At 45.4% G+C, this 22,135-nt stretch overlaps 1 protein-coding gene across 1 annotated transcript in view; it reads right to left on the bottom strand.

Moving 5' to 3' along the window:
* Window positions 1-870: 870 nt before the first annotated feature.
* klf13 (Kruppel like factor 13) overlaps window positions 871-22,135 on the bottom strand; it is a 57,929-nt gene continuing 36,664 nt past the window's right edge. Inside the window, exon 2 of the mRNA XM_029744893.1 lies at window positions 871-1,693. Coding sequence (XP_029600753.1) covers window positions 1,332-1,693 — 362 coding nt within the window. The 3' untranslated portion in view covers window positions 871-1,331. The remainder of the gene's footprint in view (window positions 1,694-22,135) is intronic.

Consider the following 22,135-nt stretch of genomic DNA (forward strand, 5'->3'; position numbering starts at 1 on the left):
TTTGAAGAAGTCTTACGTGTTGACCAACACAGCTCACTGCCACACTGTGGCTGTGGTTCACTGATGTAAGAGATTCAAGTCAGAGATATGGGCTTGGATTCAAATGACAGTGGAAGAGGGAACAGTATGTTTCGTCTCTCTCTCTCTAGTCTACACTGGTTATTTTGTGTCATCACCATTCAAAGATAAGACCTAGTTTGAAGGACTATTTCCAAGGTTTCTTTCAGTGTGAAAAACAAAACAGAATTTATTCAAGGAGAGGAGTGCAATTCTGTTTGAGTGTAAGGCTATGTTGTGTGTGTGTGTGTGTGTGTGTGTGTGCGTGCGTGTGTGCGTGCGTGCGTGTGTTTCTGTGTGTCTTCATTGTGTCCATTCTTTCAAGCTATCAAAGGCCTTCCCTGAGCAGGGCAGAAGATTCAACCTGCATTGAATTTCAGAGTAAAGTGATGTTCGTATTTGTGCAGTCAAGTTAAAAGAAATAAACTGTGTTTATAATCCTGAGGATAAAGATGAAACCTCCCTAGCCATTTCAAATAAATGTAACATCCTGTAGTATTTAGAATATTGAATATCCCGTTCTGTGTTCTTTCTTGGCTGATTCTGCTAACTTTAAGTACCACAACCTAAATGAAACAATATTAAACAATGGCCTGAGGCTTCTCAAAGAGACAATGCCTACGCAGTACATTTGTTTACTATGGAAATATTGCCATCAGAAAGGCATTATTTTTGTCTTTGCTGTTGAAAGGATTGCTCTCCAATAGGCAGTATAGTACATGATGTAGAAGACAGTACAATGCAGCAAGCAGACAGAGCATTGGAAAGGAGGCTCGCTAGGTAAGTAACTGTGCAATAAGTGGAATGGTGGGGGGTGGGGGGTGGGGGGGGGACCAGAGCCAATCAGAGGACCCTACTGACCAAAATAACGAATCAGAGTAGCTGCTGGGGTTGTGGCGTAGTCCCATTGAAGTCAAGGTTAGGGTGAGACGTTAGAACAAGGGACAGGGCATCAAGTTCTTTGAAAGGATTCCTTCTACCACCACGTGTCATGGTAAAAAGACTCCAGTGAGACTGGAGCAGGTGCTCAAGGGGATCCAGTCTAGGACCACCATCATGATAAAAAAAAAGATTTAAATAGCCTATTTCCATTGCAATGCTGTTGTGGGCTGAGACATTCCACAGGGCACCGGTGTAAAACCCTGCGGTGGAAAAGGCCTAAAACAGACTGAAAGAGTCCTGTCCTGTCTGTGGTGTGTGTCTTGTCTTGTGGGTGGGTGGATGGGTCAATCAGGGCGTTGGAGGCAGAGCCTGAAAGTGCTGTTGGCGGGGCTTTAAGGCGAGTTAGCTGGGCTGAGGGTGGGGCTGGGGCTGAGGGTGGGGCTGGACGAGTCGGAGCGGCTGTTGTAGTCGCTGAGCGATCCGGGGCGTGTACTACTCCCGACCACGCCCATTCCTCCGCCAACTCCTCCCATTCCTCCGCCACACCCGTACGGCCGCTTCAACATGGCGGGCTGGAACTCGGAGTGGCGGCGAGCGTGCTTCATCAGGTGGTCGCTACGCATGAAGCGCTTGTCGCAGAGTGGGCAGCTGAACTTCTTCTCTCCGGTGTGGGTGCGGTAGTGACGGGCCAGCTCATCCGAACGGGCAAACTTCTTGTTGCAGTCAGGCCAGGTGCAGGGGAAGGGACGCTCTCCTGGAAGATACAGAGAGAGAGAGAGAGAGAGAGTCATTAGTTTACTGTTCATTTTTATTGTTTATTTCACTTTTGTTTATTATCTACTTCACTTGCTTTGGCAATGTTAACATATGTTTCCCATGACAATAAAGCCCTAAATTGAGCCTAAATTGAATTGAATTGAATTGAGAGAGAGAGAGAGAGAGAGAGAGAGAGAGAGACAGAGAGAGAGATGGGTCAACCATACTGTGTGGAGGGAGAAGAATTACATTCCTGTGGTACGTCCCTCTGGACAAGCGAGGGACCCTGCCCTATATTAATGTAGTTGGGGGACCCCTGCCCTATATTAATGTAGTGGGGAACCCTGCCCTATATTAATGTAGTTGGGGGACCCCTGCCCTATATTAATGTAGTGGGGAACCCTGCCCTATATTAATGTAGTTGGAGACCCCTGCCCTATATTAATGTAGTTGGGGACCCTGCCCTATATTAATGTAGTTGGGAACCCCTGCCCTATATTAATGTAGTTGGGGACCCTGCCCTATATTAATGTAGTTGGGAACCCCTGCCCTATATTAATGTAGTTGGAGACCCCTGCCCTATATTAATGTAGTTGGGGACCCTGCCCTATATTAATGTAGTTGGGGACCCTGCCCTATATTAATGTAGTTGGGAACCCTGCCCTATATTAATGTAGTTGGAGACCCCTGCCCTATATTAATGTAGTTGGTAACCCTGCCCTATATTAATGTAGTTGGAGACCCCTGCCCTATATTAATGTAGTTGGGAACCGTGCCCTATATTAATGTAGTTGGGTACCCTGCCCTATATTAATGTAGTTGGAGACCCCTGCCCTATATTAATGTAGTTGGGAACCCTGCCCTATATTAATGTAGTTGGAGACCCCTGCCCTATATTAATGTAGTTGGGGACCCTGCCCTATATTAATGTAGTTGGAGACCCCTGCCCTATATTAATGTAGTTGGGAACCCTGCCCTATATTAATGTAGTTGGAGACCCCTGCCCTATATTAATGTAGTTGGGGACCCTGCCCTATATTAATGTAGTTGGAGACCCCTGCCCTATATTAATGTAGTTGGGAACACTGCCCTATATTAATGTAGTTGGGGACCCTGCTTTATATTAATGTAGTTGGGGACCCTGCTCTATATTAATGTAGTTGGGGACCCTACCCTATATTAATGTAGTTGGGAACCCTGCTCTATATTAATGTAGTTGGGGACCCTGCCCTATATTAATGTAGTTGGGAACCCTGCCCTATATTAATGTAGTTGGGAAGCCTGCCCTATATTAATGTAGTTGGGAACCCTGCCCTATATTAATGTAGTTGGGGACCCTGCCCTATATTAATGTAGTTGGGAACCCTGCCCTATATTAATGTAGTTGGGAAGCCTGCCCTATATTAATGTAGTTGGGGACCCCAGCCCTAAAGACAGTGGGCACATGGACATTTGAGAGGATTGAGAAGGTATCATTGTAATAATAGCTTCATCTTGTCTTCTGATTGGTCAGGTGGAAATATTACCATATTGCTTCCACCTATCCAATCCTCACTGAGGGCCTCTGAGTCCCTCCCTTTGTCTATAGAGCTGACCTCTCCCTAACCTTTGCACTCTGGTTGACATAATGACAACGAGACAGCAACAGCAGACATAACGTATCTACAGACTGTAATCACAACATCTCTATTTCCTGGAGTACTGTGCCTGCATCCCAGATGGCACCTGATCTAGGGCTCTGATCAAAAAGTAGTGCACTATGTAGGGTGGTTCTGGTCTAAAGTAGTGCACTGTGTAGGGTTCTGGTCTAAAGTAGTGCACTGTGTAGGGTTCTGGTCTAAAGTAGTGCACTATATAGGGTGGTTCTGGTCTAAAGTAGTGCACTGTGTAGGATTCTGGTCTAATGTAGTGCACTATATAGGGGGGTTTTGGTCTAAAGTAGTGCACTATGTAGGGTTCTGGTCTAAAGTAGTGCACTGTGTAGGGTTCTGGTCTAAAGTAGTGCACTATATAGGGTGGTTTTGGTCTAAAGTAGTGCACTATGTAGGGTTCTGGTCTAAAGTAGTGCACTGTGTAGGGTTCTGGTCTAAAGTAGTGCACTGTATAGGGTGGTTTTGGTCTAAAGTAGTGCACTATCTAGGGTTCTGGTCTAAAGTAGTGCACTATGTAGGGCCCTGGTAACAGGAAGTGGTGCACTATGTAGGGGTCTGGTCTAAAGTAGTGCACTATATAGGATGTAAGCTTGTGACAGTGGTGAGAATGCCGTCCCATCAAAGTCATCTGTGGCCCCAGGCGATACTTAACGTTTTCATCTATCTTTGTTACAGTCCTCTCACAGGCCCTATCTGAAAAGCCATGGTATCGGAAACAGTGTTTTCAGTCATAAAGCCATGTGTTACTTCCAGAGAATAGACACTCTGCAAGCCTTTACTATACCTCAAAGACAGATGAAAAAGTATATTTCATAAATTTACTCAGACAGCGGTAAAACTAGCATGTAAATGTTTTATAGCAAATGATTTAAATGTGTAGATAAAGTTTAGTATGGTCTTACAAAGCTGGAATGAGTATTAGTTTCCAGACAGGCCTCTAGTGAATGATGTAGCTAGCATCTTCCCATAATAAACTTTCCCATAATAAACCTTCCCATAGCAGTTTCAAAGCCGTCTCTAGTAGAGGTTTTCAATGACAGCCTTCTGTGCAGTTCAATAGAAATGGCTCCTGGAAACCCACATGATAATGATCTCTGAAGCAGCATTCCTAGTTCCTGTTCTACCATGCTATTATCAACTGACACGGTACAGTAGAAACTACTGCCTCCCCTCCACCCTCCCCCTTCACTATACACTCCACCCTCCCCCTCCACCCTCCCCCTTCACTATACACTCCACCCTCCCCCTCCACCCTCCACCCTCCCTCTTCACTATACACTCCACCCTCCCCCTCCACCCTCCCTCTTCACTCCCCCCTCCCCCCTCCACTATACACTCCACCCTCCCCCTCCACCCTCCACCCTCCACCTTCACTATACACTCCACCCTCCCCCTTCACTATACACTCCACCCTCCCCCTTCACTATACACTCCCCCTCCCCCCTCCCCCCTCCACTATACACTCCACCCTCCCCCTCCACCCTCCCCCTTCACTATACACTCCACCCTCCCTCTCCCCTATACACTCCACCCTCCCCTCCACTATACACTCCACCCTCCCCTCCCCCTCCACTATACACTCCACCCTCCCCCTCCACTATACACTCCACCCTCCACCCTCCCCCTCCACTATACACTCCACCCTCCCCCTTCACCCTCCCTCTTCACTATACACTCCACCCTCCACTATACACTCCACCCTCCACCCTCCCTCTTCACTATACACTCCACCCTCCCCCTCCACCCTCCCCCTCCACTATACACTCCACCCTCCACCCTCCCCCTCCACTATACACTCCACCCTCCCCCTCCACTATACACTCCAACCTCCCCCTTCACTATACACTCCACCCTCCCCATCTACTATACACTCCACCCTCCCTCTTCACTATACACTCCACCCTCCCCCTCCACTATACACTCCACCCTCCCCCTCCACCCTCCCCCTTCACTATACACTCCACCCTCCCCCTCCACCCTCCCCCTCCACTATACACTCCTATGTAGACCAGGGCCTAAAGTATTCCCCTCCATAAGTGTACTGCTCTATGTAGACCAGGGCCCAAAGTATTCCCCTCCATAAGTTTACTGCTCTATGTAGATCAGGGCCTAAAGTATTCCACTCCATAAGTTTACTGCTCTATGTAGATCAGGGCCTAAAGTATTCCCCTCCATAAGTTTACTGCTCTATGTAGACCAGGGCCTAAAGTATTCCCCTCCATAAGTTTACTGCTCTATGTAGACCAGGGCCCAAAGTATTCCACTCCATAAGTTTACTGCTCTATGTAGACCAGGGCCCAAAGTATTCCACTCCATAAGTTTACTGCTCTATGTAGATCAGGGCCTAAAGTATTCCACTCCATAAGTGTACTGCTCTATGTAGATCAGGGCCCAAAGTATTCCACTCCATAAGTGTACTGCTCTATGTAGATCAGGGCCCAAAGTATTCCCCTCCATAAGTTTACTGCTCTATGTAGATCAGGGCCTAAAGTATTCCACTCCATAAGTTTACTGCTCTATGTAGATCAGGGCCCAAAGTATTCCACTCCATAAGTTTACTGCTCTATGTAGACCAGGGCCTAAAGTATTCCACTCCATAAGTGTACTGCTCTATGTAGATCAGGGCCCAAAGTATTCCACTCCATAAGTGTACTGCTCTATGTAGATCAGGGCCCAAAGTATTCCCCTCCATAAGTTTACTGCTCTATGTAGATCAGGGCCTAAAGTATTCCACTCCATAAGTTTACTGCTCTATGTAGATCAGGGCCCAAAGTATTCCACTCCATAAGTTTACTGCTCTATGTAGATCAGGGCCCAAAGTATTCCCCTCCATAAGTTTACTGCTCTATGTAGATCAGGGCCCAAAGTATTCCACTCCATAAGTTTACTGCTCTATGTAGATCAGGGCCCAAAGTATTCCCCTCCATAAGTTTACTGCTCTATGTAGATCAGGGCCCAAAGTATTCCACTCCATAAGTTTACTGCTCTATGTAGACCAGGGCCCAAAGTATTCCACTCCATAAGTTTACTGCTCAATGTAGACCAGGGCCCAAAGTATACCACTCCATAAGTGGATAGGGTGCCATTTAGGATGCAGACATAAAGTAAATCATCTCCTTTCCACCAGGTGATAATACAGCCTTTAAATGATCTAAAAGAAAACACTACTGGTGTATTGTCCTTAGAGTGCTACCCCTAAGCATAACAGACTAGGCACAAAGACCTTCATTATTTTGGTTCCTAGTTCATATATAATATTCTGTCCCCGAGGACTGAAGTGGAAAAAATGATTTGGTACAACGAATAGACTTTTACCTGACGTCATAACAATCAATCAAATTTATAAAGCCCTTTTTACATCAGCTGATGTCCCAAAGTGCTGTACAGAAACCCAGCCTAAAACCCTCAAACAACAAGCAATGCAGGTGTAGAAGCACGGTGGCTAGGAAAAACTCCCTAGAAAGGCCAAAACCTAGGAAGAAACCGAGAGGTACCAGGCTCTGAGGGGTGGCCAGTCCTCTTCTGGCTGTGACGGGTGGAGATTATAAGAGTACAACAGTGCAACACTCTTACCTGAGGTCACTACACTCATAACCTGACATTACAACTCAACTTTTTTTTTGTAAGAACTCAGTCCAGCTTTAAATTTAGTCCTGAAAGTTCTAATAGTAGAATGTACAAGGTGACATTTCTAAACTGGGTATAACATCATCAGTTCCTCTTGTCATGTTAGTCATTGTACACATTAGAGAGATATTTATAACTAGTCAGGAATGGCCAGATCAATCAGCCCATGTCACTCTTTTTATTCACTTTTTTTAGCCCATAGATATTGTTGTAGTTTTTGAGTCACTCCAATATCACATGAACACGCATTAGACATAACAAGTTGTATAGAATTGCAAGAAAATTTGTTTTAAAACTGCAAAATGTTCTTTGCACCCCATGATAATAATGTGTACAATTGCAGGAAATAAGCTTTAAACCTACAAAATATTCTCTCCAGCAACAAGAGGGGTGTGAACAGTTTGTGTCATGAACAGTACTGGTGACCATAGAAACAGACGTGTGGGGGGGTTGTGGGACGACGACGACGGGGGGGCTACAGGATGTTCCCCAGACCGTTTCACTAGCACAGACTGGAATATGTCCTGAGCCTACCAGACGAGCTAAATGCCTTCTATGCTAGCTTTCGAGGCAAGCAACACTGAACCATGCATGACAGCACCATCTGTTCCAGAAGACTGTGTGATCACGATCAGTAAGATCTTTAAACAGGTCAACATTCACAACGCCGCAGGGACAGATGGATTACCAGGACGCGTACTCAGAGCATGCGTTGATCAGTTGGCAAGTGTCTTCACTGACATTTTCAACCTCTGCCCCGACCCAGTCTTTAATATCTACATGTTTCAAGCAGACCACCATAGTCCCTGTGCCCAAGAAAGCCAAGGTAACCTGTCTAAATGACTACCGCCCAGTAGCGCTCCCAAGACAATGTCATCTATTACTCCTACAGACATGTATTAGACGTTCATTTGAGGTCGAACCAAACAGAAGGTTAGTAATACACAGTAGTACTCTGCCACGCTAACTAACTCTACCAACTCAAACTGTCTTTATCATCCTACCTGACTAACTATACCAACACATACTACCTACTGACACTGTCTTTATCATCCTACCTGACTAACTATACCAACTCAAACCAACGGACACTGTCTTTATCATTCTACCTGACTAACTCTACCAACTCAAACCAACAGCCACTGTCTTTATCATCCTACCTGACTAACTATACCAACTCAAACCAACAGACACTGTCTTTATCATCCTACCTGACTAACTATACCAACACATACTACCTACTGACACTGTCTTTATCATCCTACCTGACTAACTCTACCAACTCAAACTGTCTTTATCATCCTACCTGACTAACTATACCAACTCAAACCAACTGACACTGTCTTTCACCTCCTACCTGACTAACTATACCAACTCAAACCAACTGATACTGTCTTTATCATCCTACCTGACTAACTATACCAACACATACTACCTACTGACACTGTCTTTATCATTCTACCTGACTAACTCTACCAACTCAAACCAAGAGCCACTGTCTTTATCATCCTACCTGACTAACTATACCAACTCAAACCAACTGACACTGTCTTTCACCTCCTACCTGACTAACTATACCAACATACTATCTACTGACACTGTCTTTATCATCCTACCTGACTAACTATACCAACTCAAACCAACTGACACTGTCTTTCACCTCCTACCTGACTAACTATACCAACATACTATCTACTGACACTGTCTTTATCATCCTACCTGACTAACTCTACCAACTCAAACCAACTGACACTGTCTTTATCATCCTACCTGACTAACTATACCAACACATACTATCTACTGACACTGTCTTTATCATTCTACCTGACTAACTCTACCAACTCAAACCAACAGCCACTGTCTTTATCATCCTACCTGACTAACTATACCAACTCAAACCAACAGACACTGTCTTTATCATCCTACCTGACTAACTATACCAACACATACTACCTACTGACACTGTCTTTATCATCCTACCTGACTAACTCTACCAACTCAAACCAACGGACACTGTCTTTATCATCCTACCTGACTAACTCTACCAACTCAAACCAACAGACACTGTCTTTATCATCCTACCTGACTAACTCTACCAACTCAAACCAACAGACACTGTCTTTATCATCCTACCTGACTAACTCTACCAACTCAAACCAACAGACACTGTCTTTATCATCCTACCTGACTAACTCTACCAACACATACTACCTACTGACACTGTCTTTATCATCCTACCTGACTAACTCTACCAACACATACTACCTACTGACACTGTCTTTATCATCCTACCTGACTAACTCTACCAACATATACTACCTACTGACACTGTCTTTATCATCCTACCTGACTAACTCTACCAACACATACTACCAACAGCCACTGTCTTTCACCTCCTACCTGACTGATCCTAGCAACAGAAAGAGCCTGCTGGGGATTTACTGTTGAGATGAGCTGAATTACAAACTACATCTGTTTATGTAACGTCAAGGGCTGCTCCCAAACAACATCCTATTCCCTACATAGTGCACAACGCACCCTATTTGGCCCTGGTCAACAGTAGTGCACTATATAGGGAATAGAGTGCCGTTTGGGAAGCAGCCCCAGTTACAAAGCAGCAGAGGGTAACGTATCCCAGTGCTTCAATATTTAACAGCTTTTCAGAGGTGACTGGATCTGGGAGGTGTCAATGGTGGAGGAGAGACTGCTGGGATATCATGACTCAACAGACATCAGGTACCAACACAGTGGAGGAGAGACTACTGGGATATCATGACTCAACAGACATCAGGTACCAACACAGTGGAGGAGAGACTACTGGGATATCATGACTCAACAGACATCAGGTACCAACACAGTGGAGGAGAGACTACTGGGATATCATGACTCAACAGACATCAGGTATCAACACAGTGGAGGAGAGACTACTGGGATATCATGACTCAACAGACATCAGGTACCAACACAGTGGAGGAGAGACTACTGGGATATCATGACTCAACAGACATCAGGTACCAACACAGTGGAGGAGAGACTACTGGGATATCATGACTCAACAGACATCAGGTACCAACACAGTGGAGGAGAGACTACTGGGATATCATGACTCAACAGACATCAGGTACCAACACAGTGGAGGAGAGACTACTGGGATATCATGACTCAACAGACATCAGGTATCAACACAGTGGAGGAGAGACTACTGGGATATCATGACTCAACAGACATCAGGTATCAACACAGTGGAGGAGAGACTACTGGGATATCATGACTCAACAGACATCAGGTATCAACACAGTGGAGGAGAGACTACTGGGATATCATGACTCAACAGACATCAGGTACCAACACAGTGGAGGAGAGACTACTGGGATATCATGACTCAACAGACATCAGGTACCAACACAGTGGAGGAGAGACTACTGGGATATCATGACTCAACAGACATCAGGTACCAACACAGTGGAGGAGAGACTACTGGGATATCATGACTCAACAGACATCAGGTATCAACACAGTGGATGAGAGACTACTGGGATATCACCTGAATTCTGATCACCTGTTCACACACCTGTATGTCATTATCACATGCTATTTAGTTCAGTTCTCTGCACCCCGTCATTGTGAGGTATTGTTTGTTTTGATTTCCGTATTAGTCCTCCTGTGTATCGTAGTTTTTGTCCACCCTCACTAACGACACCTTTTTGCCTATTCCCTGCCTGTACTATTGATCAGATTTCCTGTCGTCAACCTCTTGCCTGATCTCCCGGACGACGTTACTAGCCTTTTCCCTGCCTGTACTGTTGCCTTTTTGGAGTCCCTGTGTATGACCTTCTGCCTGCCCCTGGATCTAGCTACCTGTCTCCTCCTGTGTATGACCTTCTGCCTGCCCCTGGACCCAGCTACCTGCCCCTGGACCCAGCTACCTGCCTCCTCCTGTGTATGACCTTCTGCCTGCACCTGGACCCAGCTACCTGCCTCCTCCTGTGTATGACCTTCTGCCTGCCCCTGGACCCAGCTACCTGCCTCCTCCTGTGTATGACCTTCTGCCTGCCCCTGGACCCAGCTACCTGCCTCCTCCTGTGTATGACCTTCTGCCTGCCCCTGGACCCAGCTACCTGCCCCTGGACCCAGCTACCTGCCTCCTCCTGTGTATGACCTTCTGCCTGCCCCTGGACCCAGCTACCTGCCCCTGGACCCAGCTACCTGCCTCCTCCTGTGTATGACCTTCTGCCTGCCCCTGGACACAGCTACCTGCCTCCTCCTGTGGTCCTTTGCAATAAACACCTGCTGCTCCCTGTTCTTGAAACCAGCTCTCTGTCTCCCCTCGTGTTCATTACAAGTACTGTAATCAGAATGATTTCTCTGAACATACAGTATAATGATAACAACAGTACTGTAATCAGAATGATTTCTCTGAACATACGGTATAATGATGACAACAGTACTGTAATCAGAATGATTTCTCTGAACATACAGTATAATGATGACAACAGTACTGTAATCAGAATGATTTCTCTGAACATACGGTATAATGATGACAACAGTACTGTAATCAGAATGATTTCTCTGAACATACGGTATAATGATAACAACAGTACTGTAATCAGAATGATTTCTCTGAACATACAGTATAATGATGACAACAGTACTGTAATCAGAATGATTTCTCTGAACATACAGTATAATGATGACAACAGTACTGTAATCAGAATGATTTCTCTGAACATACAGTATAATGATGACAACAGTACTGTAATCAGAATGATTTCTCTGAACATACAGTATAATGATGACAACAGTACTGTAATCAGAATGATTTCTCTGAACATACAGTATAATGATGACAACAGTACTGTAATCAGAATGATTTCTCTGAACATACAGTATAATGATGACAACAGTACTGTAATCAGAATGATTTCTCTGAACATACGGTATAATGATAACAACAGTACTGTAATCAGAATGATTTCTCTGAACATACGGTATAATGATGTCAACAGTACTGTAATCAGAATGATTTCTCTGAACATACAGTATAATGATGACAACAGTACTGTAATCAGAATGATTTCTCTGAACATACAGTATAATGATAACAACAGTACTGTAATCAGAATGATTTCTCTGAACATACAGTAGAATGATGACAACAGCCAGACAAACCCAAACAAAGCCTGTAACTACAGCTCTCTGGTTCTGGAGAACAGTTACTGAAACCCAAACAAAGCCTGTAACTACATCTCTCTGGTTCTGGAGAACAGTTACTGAAACCCAAACAAAGCCTGTAACTACATCTCTCTGGTTCTGGAGAACAGTTACTGAAACCCAAACAAAGCCTGTAACTACGTCTCTCTGGTTCTGGAGAACAGTTACTGAAACCCAAACAAAGCCTGTAACTACGTCTCTCTGGTTCTGGAGAACAGTTAGTGAAACCCAAACAAAGCCTGTAACTACAGCTCTCTGGTTCTGGAGAACAGTTACTGAAACCCAAACAAAGCCTGTAACTACATCTCTCTGGTTCTGGAGAACAGTTACTGAAACCCAAACAAAGCCTGTAACTACATCTCTCTGGTTCTGGAGAACAGTTAGTGAAACCCAAACAAAGCCTGTAACTACGTCTCTCTGGTTCTGGAGAACAGTTAGTGAAACCCAAACAAAGCCTGTAACTACAGCTCTTTGGTTCTGGAGAACAGTTAGTGAAACCCAAACAAAGCCTGTAAGTACAGCTCTCTGGTACTAGAATGGAGGAGAGTGGTGGCTATAGAAACATGCTGTACTATGGACTTTTGTTCTCCATGCTGCTGTGACACGCTATGGTTGTGTCCCAAATGGAACACTATTCCCTATAGTCCACCACTGTAGACAGAAGTAGTGCACTATATAGAGAAATAGAGTTCCATTTGGGACTCAGACTATCTCTGTCCTCCATACAGCCCGGTGGCTCCATCCCGCCCACATCATAAGTGTTATTGCTTCTGAACAATAACAGTAAAAGCCAACAAGCTGGAAATGTCTGAATGATGTTTATATGTTCCAGCTGTAATAACAGAGACCTAGTCACCCTTACATAAGGTCAGGCCTGCTGTAATTACAGACCTAGTCACCCTCACCCTTACATAAGGTCAGGCCTGCTGTAATTACAGAGACCTAGTCACCCTGACATAAGGTCAGGCCTGCTGTAATAACAGAGACCTAGTCACCCTGACATAAGGTCAGGCCTGCTGTAATTACAGAGACCTAGTCACCCTGACATAAGGTCAGGCCTGCTGTAATTACAGACCTAATCACCCTTACATAAGGTCAGGCCTGCTGTAATTACAGACCTAGTCACCCTTACATAAGGACAGGCCTGCTGTAATTACAGAGACCTAGTCACCCTGACATAAGGTCAGGCCTGCTGTAATAACAGAGACCTAGTCACCCTTACATAAGGTCAGGCCTGCTGTAATTACAGACCTAGTCAAACTTACATAAGGACAGGCCTGCTGTAATTACAAAGACCTAGTCACCCTTACATAAGGTTAGGCCTGCTGTAATTACAGAGACCTAGTCACCCTTACATAAGGACAGGCCTGCTGTAATAACAGAGACCTAGTCACCCTTACATAAGGACAGGCCTGCTGTAATTACAGAGACCTAGTCACCCTTACATAAGGTCAGGCCTGCTGTAATTACAGACCTAGTCACCCTTACATAAGGTCAGGCCTGCTGTAATTACAGACCTAGTCACCCTTACATAAGGTCAGGCCTGCTGTAATAACAGAGACCTAGTCACCCTTACATAAGGTCAGGCCTGCTGTAATTACAGAGACCTAGTCACCCTTACATAAGGTCAGGCCTGCTGTAAATACAGACCTAGTCACCCTTACATAAGGACAGGCCTGCTGTAATTACAGAGACCTAGTCACCCTTACATAAGGTCAGGCCTGCTGTAATTACAGAGACCTAGTCACCCTTACATAAGGTCAGGCCTGCTGTAGTAACAGAGACCTAGTCACCCTTACATAAGGTCAGGCCTGCTGTAATTACAGACCTAGTCACCTTTACATAAGGTCAGGCCTGCTGTAATAACAGAGACCTAGTCACCCTTACATAAGGTCAGGCCTGCTGTAATTACAGAGACCTAGTCACCCTCACCCTTACATAAGGTCAGGCCTGCTGTAATTACAGAGACCTAGTCACCCTGACATAAGGTCAGGCCTGCTGTAATAACAGAGACCTAGTCACCCTTACATAAGGACAGGCCCGCTGTAATTACAGAGACCTAGTCACCCTTACATAAGGTCAGGCCTGCTGTAATTACAGAGACCTAGTCTCCCTTACATAAGGTCAGGCCTGCTGTAATTACAGACCTAGTCACCTTTACATAAGGTCAGGCCTGCTGTAATTACAGACCTAGTCACCCTTACATAAGGACAGGCCTGCTGTAATTACAGACCTAGTCACCCTTACATAAGGACAGGCCTGCTGTAATTACAGAGACCTAGTCACCCTGACATAAGGTCAGGCCTGCTGTAATAACAGAGACCTAGTCACCCTTACATAAGGTCAGGCCTGCTGTAATAACAGAGACCTAGTCACCCTGACATAAGGTCAGGCCTGCTGTAATAACAGAGACCTAGTCACCCTGACATAAGGTCAGGCCTGCTGTAATTACAGAGACCTAGTCACCCTTACATTAGGTCAGGCCTGCTGTAATTACAGAGACCTAGTCACCCTGACATTAGGTCAGGCCCGCTGTAATAACAGAGACCTAGTCACCCTTACATTAGGTCAGGACTGCTGTAATTACAGAGACCTAGTCACCCTTACATAAGGTCAGGCCTGCTGTAATTACAGACCTAGTCACCCTTACATAAGGTCAGGCCTGCTGTAATTACAGAGACCTAGTCACCCTTACATAAGGTCAGGCCTGCTGTAATTACAGAGACCTAGTCACCCTTACATAAGGTCAGGCCTGCTGTAATTACAGAGACCTAGTCACCCTTACATAAGGTCAGGCCTGCTGTAATTACAGACCTAGTCACCCTTACATAAGGACAGGCCTGCTGTAATTACAGAGACCTAGTCACCCTTACATAAGGTCAGGTCTGCTGTAATAACAGAGACCTAGTCACCCTGACATAAGGTCAGGCCTGCTGTAATTACAGACCTAGTCACCTTTACATAAGGTCAGGCCTGCTGTAATTACAGAGACCTAGTCACCCTGACATAAGGTCAGGCCTGCTGTAATAACAGAGACCTAGTCACCCTGACATAAGGTCAGGCCTGCTGTAATTACAGACCTAGTCACCTTTACATAAGGTCAGGCCTGCTGTAATTACAGAGACCTAGTCACCCTTACATAAGGTCAGGCCTGCTGTAATTACAGACCTAGTCACCCTGACATAAGGTCAGGCCTGCTGTAATTACAGACCTAGTCACCCTGACATAAGGTCAGGCCTGCTGTAATAACAGAGACCTAGTCACCCTTACATAAGGTCAGGCCTGCTGTAATTACAGAGACCTAGTCACCCTTACATAAGGTCAGGCCTGCTGTAATTACAGAGACCTAGTCACCCTGACATAAGGTCAGGCCTGCTGTAATTACAGAGACCTAGTCACCCTGACATAAGGACAGGCCTGCTGTAATTACAGAGACCTAGTCACCCTGACATAAGGTCAGGTCTGCTGTAATTACAGAGACCTAGTCACCCTTACATTAGGACAGGCCTGCTGTAATTACAGAGACCTAGTCACCCTTACATAAGGTCAGGCCTGCTGTAATTACAGAGACCTAGTCACCCTTACATAAGGTCAGGCCTGCTGTAGTAACAGAGACCTAGTCACCCTTACATATGGTCAGGCCTGCTGTAATTACAGACCTAGTCACCTTTACATAAGGTCAGGCCTGCTGTAATAACAGAGACCTAGTCACCCTTACATAAGGTCAGGCCTGCTGTAATTACAGAGACCTAGTCACCCTCACCCTTACATAAGGTCAGGCCTGCTGTAATTACAGAGACCTAGTCACCCTGACATAAGGTCAGGCCTGCTGTAATAACAGAGACCTAGTCACCCTTACATAAGGACAGGCCCGCTGTAATTACAGAGACCTAGTCACCCTTACATAAGGTCAGGCCTGCTGTAATTACAGAGACCTAGTCTCCCTTACATAAGGTCAGGCCTGCTGTAATTACAGACCTAGTCACCTTTACATAAGGTCAGGCCTGCTGTAATTACAGAGACCTAGTCACCCTTACATAAGGTCAGGCCTGCTGTAATTACAGACCTAGTCACCCTTACATAAGGACAGGCCTGCTGTAATTACAGACCTAGTCACCCTTACATAAGGACAGGCCTGCTGTAATTACAGAGACCTAGTCACCCTGACATAAGGTCAGGCCTGCTGTAATAACAGAGACCTAGTCACCCTTACATAAGGTCAGGCCTGCTGTAATAACAGAGACCTAGTCACCCTGACATAAGGTCAGGCCTGCTGTAATAACAGAGACCTAGTCACCCTGACATAAGGTCAGGCCTGCTGTAATTACAGAGACCTAGTCACCCTGACATAAGGTCAGGCCCGCTGTAATAACAGAGACCTAGTCACCCTTACATTAGGTCAGGCCTGCTGTAATTACAGAGACCTAGTCACCCTGACATTAGGTCAGGCCCGCTGTAATAACAGAGACCTAGTCACCCTTACATTAGGTCAGGCCTGCTGTAATTACAGAGACCTAGTCACCCTTACATAAGGTCAGGCCTGCTGTAATTACAGACCTAGTCACCCTTACATAAGGTCAGGCCTGCTGTAATTACAGAGACCTAGTCACCCTTACATAAGGTCAGGCCTGCTGTAATTACAGAGACCTAGTCACCCTTACATAAGGTCAGGCCTGCTGTAATTACAGAGACCTAGTCACCCTTACATAAGGTCAGGCCTGCTGTAATTACAGACCTAGTCACCCTTACATAAGGACAGGCCTGCTGTAATTACAGAGACCTAGTCACCCTTACATAAGGTCAGGCCTGCTGTAATTACAGACCTAGTCACCCTGACATAAGGTCAGGCCTGCTGTAATTACAGACCTAGTCACCCTGACATAAGGTCAGGCCTGCTGTAATAACAGAGACCTAGTCACCCTTACATAAGGTCAGGCCTGCTGTAATTACAGAGACCTAGTCACCCTGACATAAGGTCAGGCCTGCTGTAATTACAGAGACCTAGTCACCCTGACATAAGGTCAGGCCTGCTGTAATTACAGAGACCTAGTCACCCTGACATAAGGACAGGCCTGCTGTAATTACAGAGACCTAGTCACCCTGACATAAGGTCAGGCCTGCTGTAATTACAGAGACCTAGTCACCCTGACATAAGGTCAGGCCTGCTGTAATAACAGAGACCTAGTCACCCTGACATAAGGTCAGGCCTGCTGTAATTACAGACCTAGTCACCTTTACATAAGGTCAGGCCTGCTGTAATTACAGAGACCTAGTCACCCTTACATAAGGTCAGGCCTGCTGTAATTACAGACCTAGTCACCCTGACATAAGGTCAGGCCTGCTGTAATTACAGACCTAGTCACCCTGACATAAGGTCAGGCCTGCTGTAATAACAGAGACCTAGTCACCCTTACATAAGGTCAGGCCTGCTGTAATTACAGAGACCTAGTCACCCTTACATAAGGTCAGGCCTGCTGTAATTACAGAGACCTAGTCACCCTGACATAAGGTCAGGCCTGCTGTAATTACAGAGACCTAGTCACCCTGACATAAGGACAGGCCTGCTGTAATTACAGAGACCTAGTCACCCTGACATAAGGTCAGGCCTGCTGTAATTACAGAGACCTAGTCACCCTTACATTAGGACAGGCCTGCTGTAATTACAGAGACCTAGTCACCCTTACATAAGGTCAGGCCTGCTGTAATTACAGAGACCTAGTCACCCTTACATAAGGTCAGGCCTGCTGTAGTAACAGAGACCTAGTCACCCTTACATATGGTCAGGCCTGCTGTAATTACAGACCTAGTCACCTTTACATAAGGTCAGGCCTGCTGTAATAACAGAGACCTAGTCACCCTTACATTAGGTCAGGCCTGCTGTAATTACAGAGACCTAGTCACCCTGACATTAGGTCAGGCCCGCTGTAATAACAGAGACCTAGTCACCCTTACATTAGGTCAGGCCTGCTGTAATTACAGAGACCTAGTCACCCTTACATAAGGTCAGGCCTGCTGTAATTACAGACCTCGTCACCCTTACATAAGGTCAGGCCTGCTGTAATTACAGAGACCTAGTCACCCTTACATAAGGTCAGGCCTGCTGTAATTACAGAGACCTAGTCACCCTTACATAAGGTCAGGCCTGCTGTAATTACAGAGACCTAGTCACCCTTACATAAGGTCAGGCCTGCTGTAATTACAGACCTAGTCACCCTTACATAAGGACAGGCCTGCTGTAATTACAGAGACCTAGTCACCCTTACATAAGGTCAGGCCTGCTGTAATTACAGACCTAGTCACCCTGACATAAGGTCAGGCCTGCTGTAATTACAGACCTAGTCACCCTGACATAAGGTCAGGCCTGCTGTAATAACAGAGACCTAGTCACCCTTACATAAGGTCAGGCCTGCTGTAATTACAGAGACCTAGTCACCCTGACATAAGGTCAGGCCTGCTGTAATTACAGAGACCTAGTCACCCTGACATAAGGTCAGGCCTGCTGTAATTACAGAGACCTAGTCACCCTGACATAAGGACAGGCCTGCTGTAATTACAGAGACCTAGTCACCCTGACATAAGGTCAGGCCTGCTGTAATTACAGAGACCTAGTCACCCTTACATAAGGTCAGGCCTGCTGTAATAACAGATACCTAGTCACCCTTACATAAGGTCAGGCCTGCTGTAATTACAGAGACCTAGTCACCCTTACATAAGGTCAGGCCTGCTGTAATTACAGAGACCTAGTCACCCTGACATAAGGTCAGGCCTGCTGTAATTACAGAGACCTAGTCACCCTGACATAAGGACAGGCCTGCTGTAATTACAGAGACCTAGTCACCCTGACATAAGGTCAGGCCTGCTGTAATTACAGAGACCTAGTCACCCTTACATAAGGTCAGGCCTGCTGTAATAACAGATACCTAGTCACCCTTACATAAGGTCAGGCCTGCTGTAATAACAGAGACCTAGTCACCCTTACATAAGGTCAGGCCTGCTGTAATTACAGAGACCTAGTCACCCTTACATAAGGTCAGGCCTGCTGTAATAACAGATACCTAGTCACCCTTACATAAGGTCAGGCCTGCTGTAATTACAGAGACCTAGTCACCCTTACATAAGGACAGGCCTGCTGTAATTACAGACCTAGTCACCCTTACATAAGGTCAGGCCTGCTGTAATAACAGAGACCTAGTCACCCTTACATAAGGACAGGCCTGCTGTAATTACAGACCTAGTCACCCTTACATAAGGTCAGGCCTGCTGTAATTACAGAGACCTAGTCACCCTTACATAAGGTCAGGCTTGGCCTGGGTTGTACTGGCTGTTTTGGTAACTAAACAAGAACAGGCACACACACACACACACACACACAGACACACACACACTCACACGCAGGGGTTGTTTTCCTGGTCAGGATGGTAGAAACAGAACGGCGCTGTGGAGAGACGCTTTTAGAACAGCTCTTTGTCCTTAAAGAGGGAACAATGAGGGAAGCCACAGGCTCTGTCCCAAATGGCACACTATTCCCTGTATAGTGAACTATGTAGGCAATGGGCCCTGGTCAAAAGTAGTGCACTATAAAGGGAATAGGGTGCCATTTGGGATGAACATACAGTCAAGTGGGATTATTGTTCCAGGACAAACAAAACTAGCATGAGGCATGCTATGCTGCTTACACCCATCGTCTACAAATGATTCATGATGCTGCTAACAGCCATATTCTGCAAATGATTCATGCCAGAATATGAAAACAAATATTTCTTCCAGACCCACGGCTTTTGCCTTGTGTGACCTCTGTGTGACCTCTGTGTGCGTGTTCCTAGTCGTTAGGGCACAGTGCTCCTTGATGCCTTCTTAACTTCCTGATAAGTGGCCCTTCTCTGGAGTTCAGACACACACGCTTTCTGGGAATGGGAGTGCCAGCGGTAATCAGGGAAGATTTCATTCGTTAGAATGAACACATTGACCCACTTCCACTGTGAGGCTGTTACATCTATCCTGTGTGTGTGTGTGTGTGTGTGTGTGTGTGTGTGTGTGTGTGTGTGTGTGTGTGTGTGTGTGTGTGTGTGTGTGTGTGTGTGTGTGTGTGTGTGTGTGTGTGTGTGTGTGTGTGTACAGTAGCTCCAGTACATCGGTGGCCAAACAGCAGAATCTCCCCTCAGGCCCTAACTCTCATTATGTCACAGTAGCTACATGAGAGAGGAGAGACAGGAGAGACAGGAGAGACAGGAGAGACAGGAGAAACAGGAGAGACAGGAGTGACAGGAGAGACAGGAGAGACAGGAGAGACAGGAGTGACAGGAGACACAGGAGAGACAGGAGTGACAGGAGAGACAGGAGAGACAGGAATGACAGGAGAGACAGGAGAGACAGGAGAGACAGGAGTGACAGGAAAGACAGGAGAGACAGGAGAGACAGGAGAGACAGGAGAGACAGGAGTGACAGGAGAGACAGGAGAGACAGGAGTGACAGGAAAGACAGGAGAGACAGGAGAGACAGGAGAGACAGGAGTGACAGGAAAGACAGGAGAGACAGGAGAGACAGGAGTGACAGGAAAGACAGGAGAGACAGGAGAGACAGGAGTGACAGGAGAGACAGGAGAGACAGGAGAGACAGGAGAGACAGGAGTGACAGGAGAGACAGGAGAGACAGGAGTGACAGGAGAGACAGGAGAGACAGGAGTGACAGGAGAGACAGGAGAGACAGGAATGACAGGAGAGACAGGAGAGACAGGAATGACAGGAGAGACAGGAGAGACAGGAGTGACAGGAAAGACAGGAGAGACAGGAGAGACAGGAGAGACAGGAGTGACAGGAGAGACAGGAGAGACAGGAGGGCTCATGGGTCAAACACACAGATTATAACACTGTTAGTTTATAGAGAGGTCAAACAGACAGATTATAACACTGTTAGTTCATAGAGAGGTCAAACACAGATTATAACACTGTTAGTTTATATAGAGGTCAAACAGACAGATTATAACACTGTTAGTTCATAGAGAGGTCAAACACACAGATTATAACACTGTTAGTTTATAGAGAGGTCAAACACACAGATTATAACACTGTTAGTTCATAGAGAGGTCAAACACACAGATTATAACACTGTTAGTTCATAGAGAGGTCAAACACACAGATTATAACACTGTTAGTTCATAGAGAGGTCAAACACACAGATTATAACACTGTTAGTTCATAGAGAGGTCAAACACACAGATTATAACACTGTTAGTTCATAGAGAGGTCAAACACACAGATTATAACACTGTTAGTTCATAGAGAGGTCAAACACACAGATTATAACACTGTTAGTTCATAGAGAGGTCAAACACACAGATTATAACACTGTTAGTTCATAGAGAGGTCAAACACACAGATTATAACACTGTTAGTTCATAGAGAGGTCGAACACACAGATTATAACACTGTTAGTTTATAGAGAGATTAAACATACAGATTATAACACTGTTAGTTTATAGAGAGGTCAAACACACAGATTATAACACTGTTAGTTCATAGAGAGGTCAAACACAGATTATAACACTGTTAGTTTATAGAGAGGTCAAACACACAGATTATAACACTGTTAGTTCATAGAGAGGTCAAACACACAGATTATCACACTGTTAGTTTATAGAGAGGTCAAACAGACAGATTATAACACTGTTAGTTCATTGAGAGGTCAAACACACAGATTATAACACTGTTAGTTCATAGAGAGGTTAAACAGACAGATTATAACACTGTTAGTTCATAGAGAGGTCAAACACACAGATTATAACACTGTTAGTTCATAGAGAGGTTAAACATACAGATTATAACACTGTTAGTTCATAGAGAGGTCAAACACACAGATTTGTGGAGACAAATAGATGGTCTTAAATGCCACACTGCTGAACCATGGAGTTGAACATCTTAGCCAATTAGTTTAGCCAATTAAAAAATAACTGT

This window comes from Salmo trutta, unplaced genomic scaffold (genome assembly GCF_901001165.1).
Source record: "Salmo trutta unplaced genomic scaffold, fSalTru1.1, whole genome shotgun sequence".
Lineage (NCBI taxonomy): Eukaryota > Metazoa > Chordata > Actinopteri > Salmoniformes > Salmonidae > Salmo > Salmo trutta.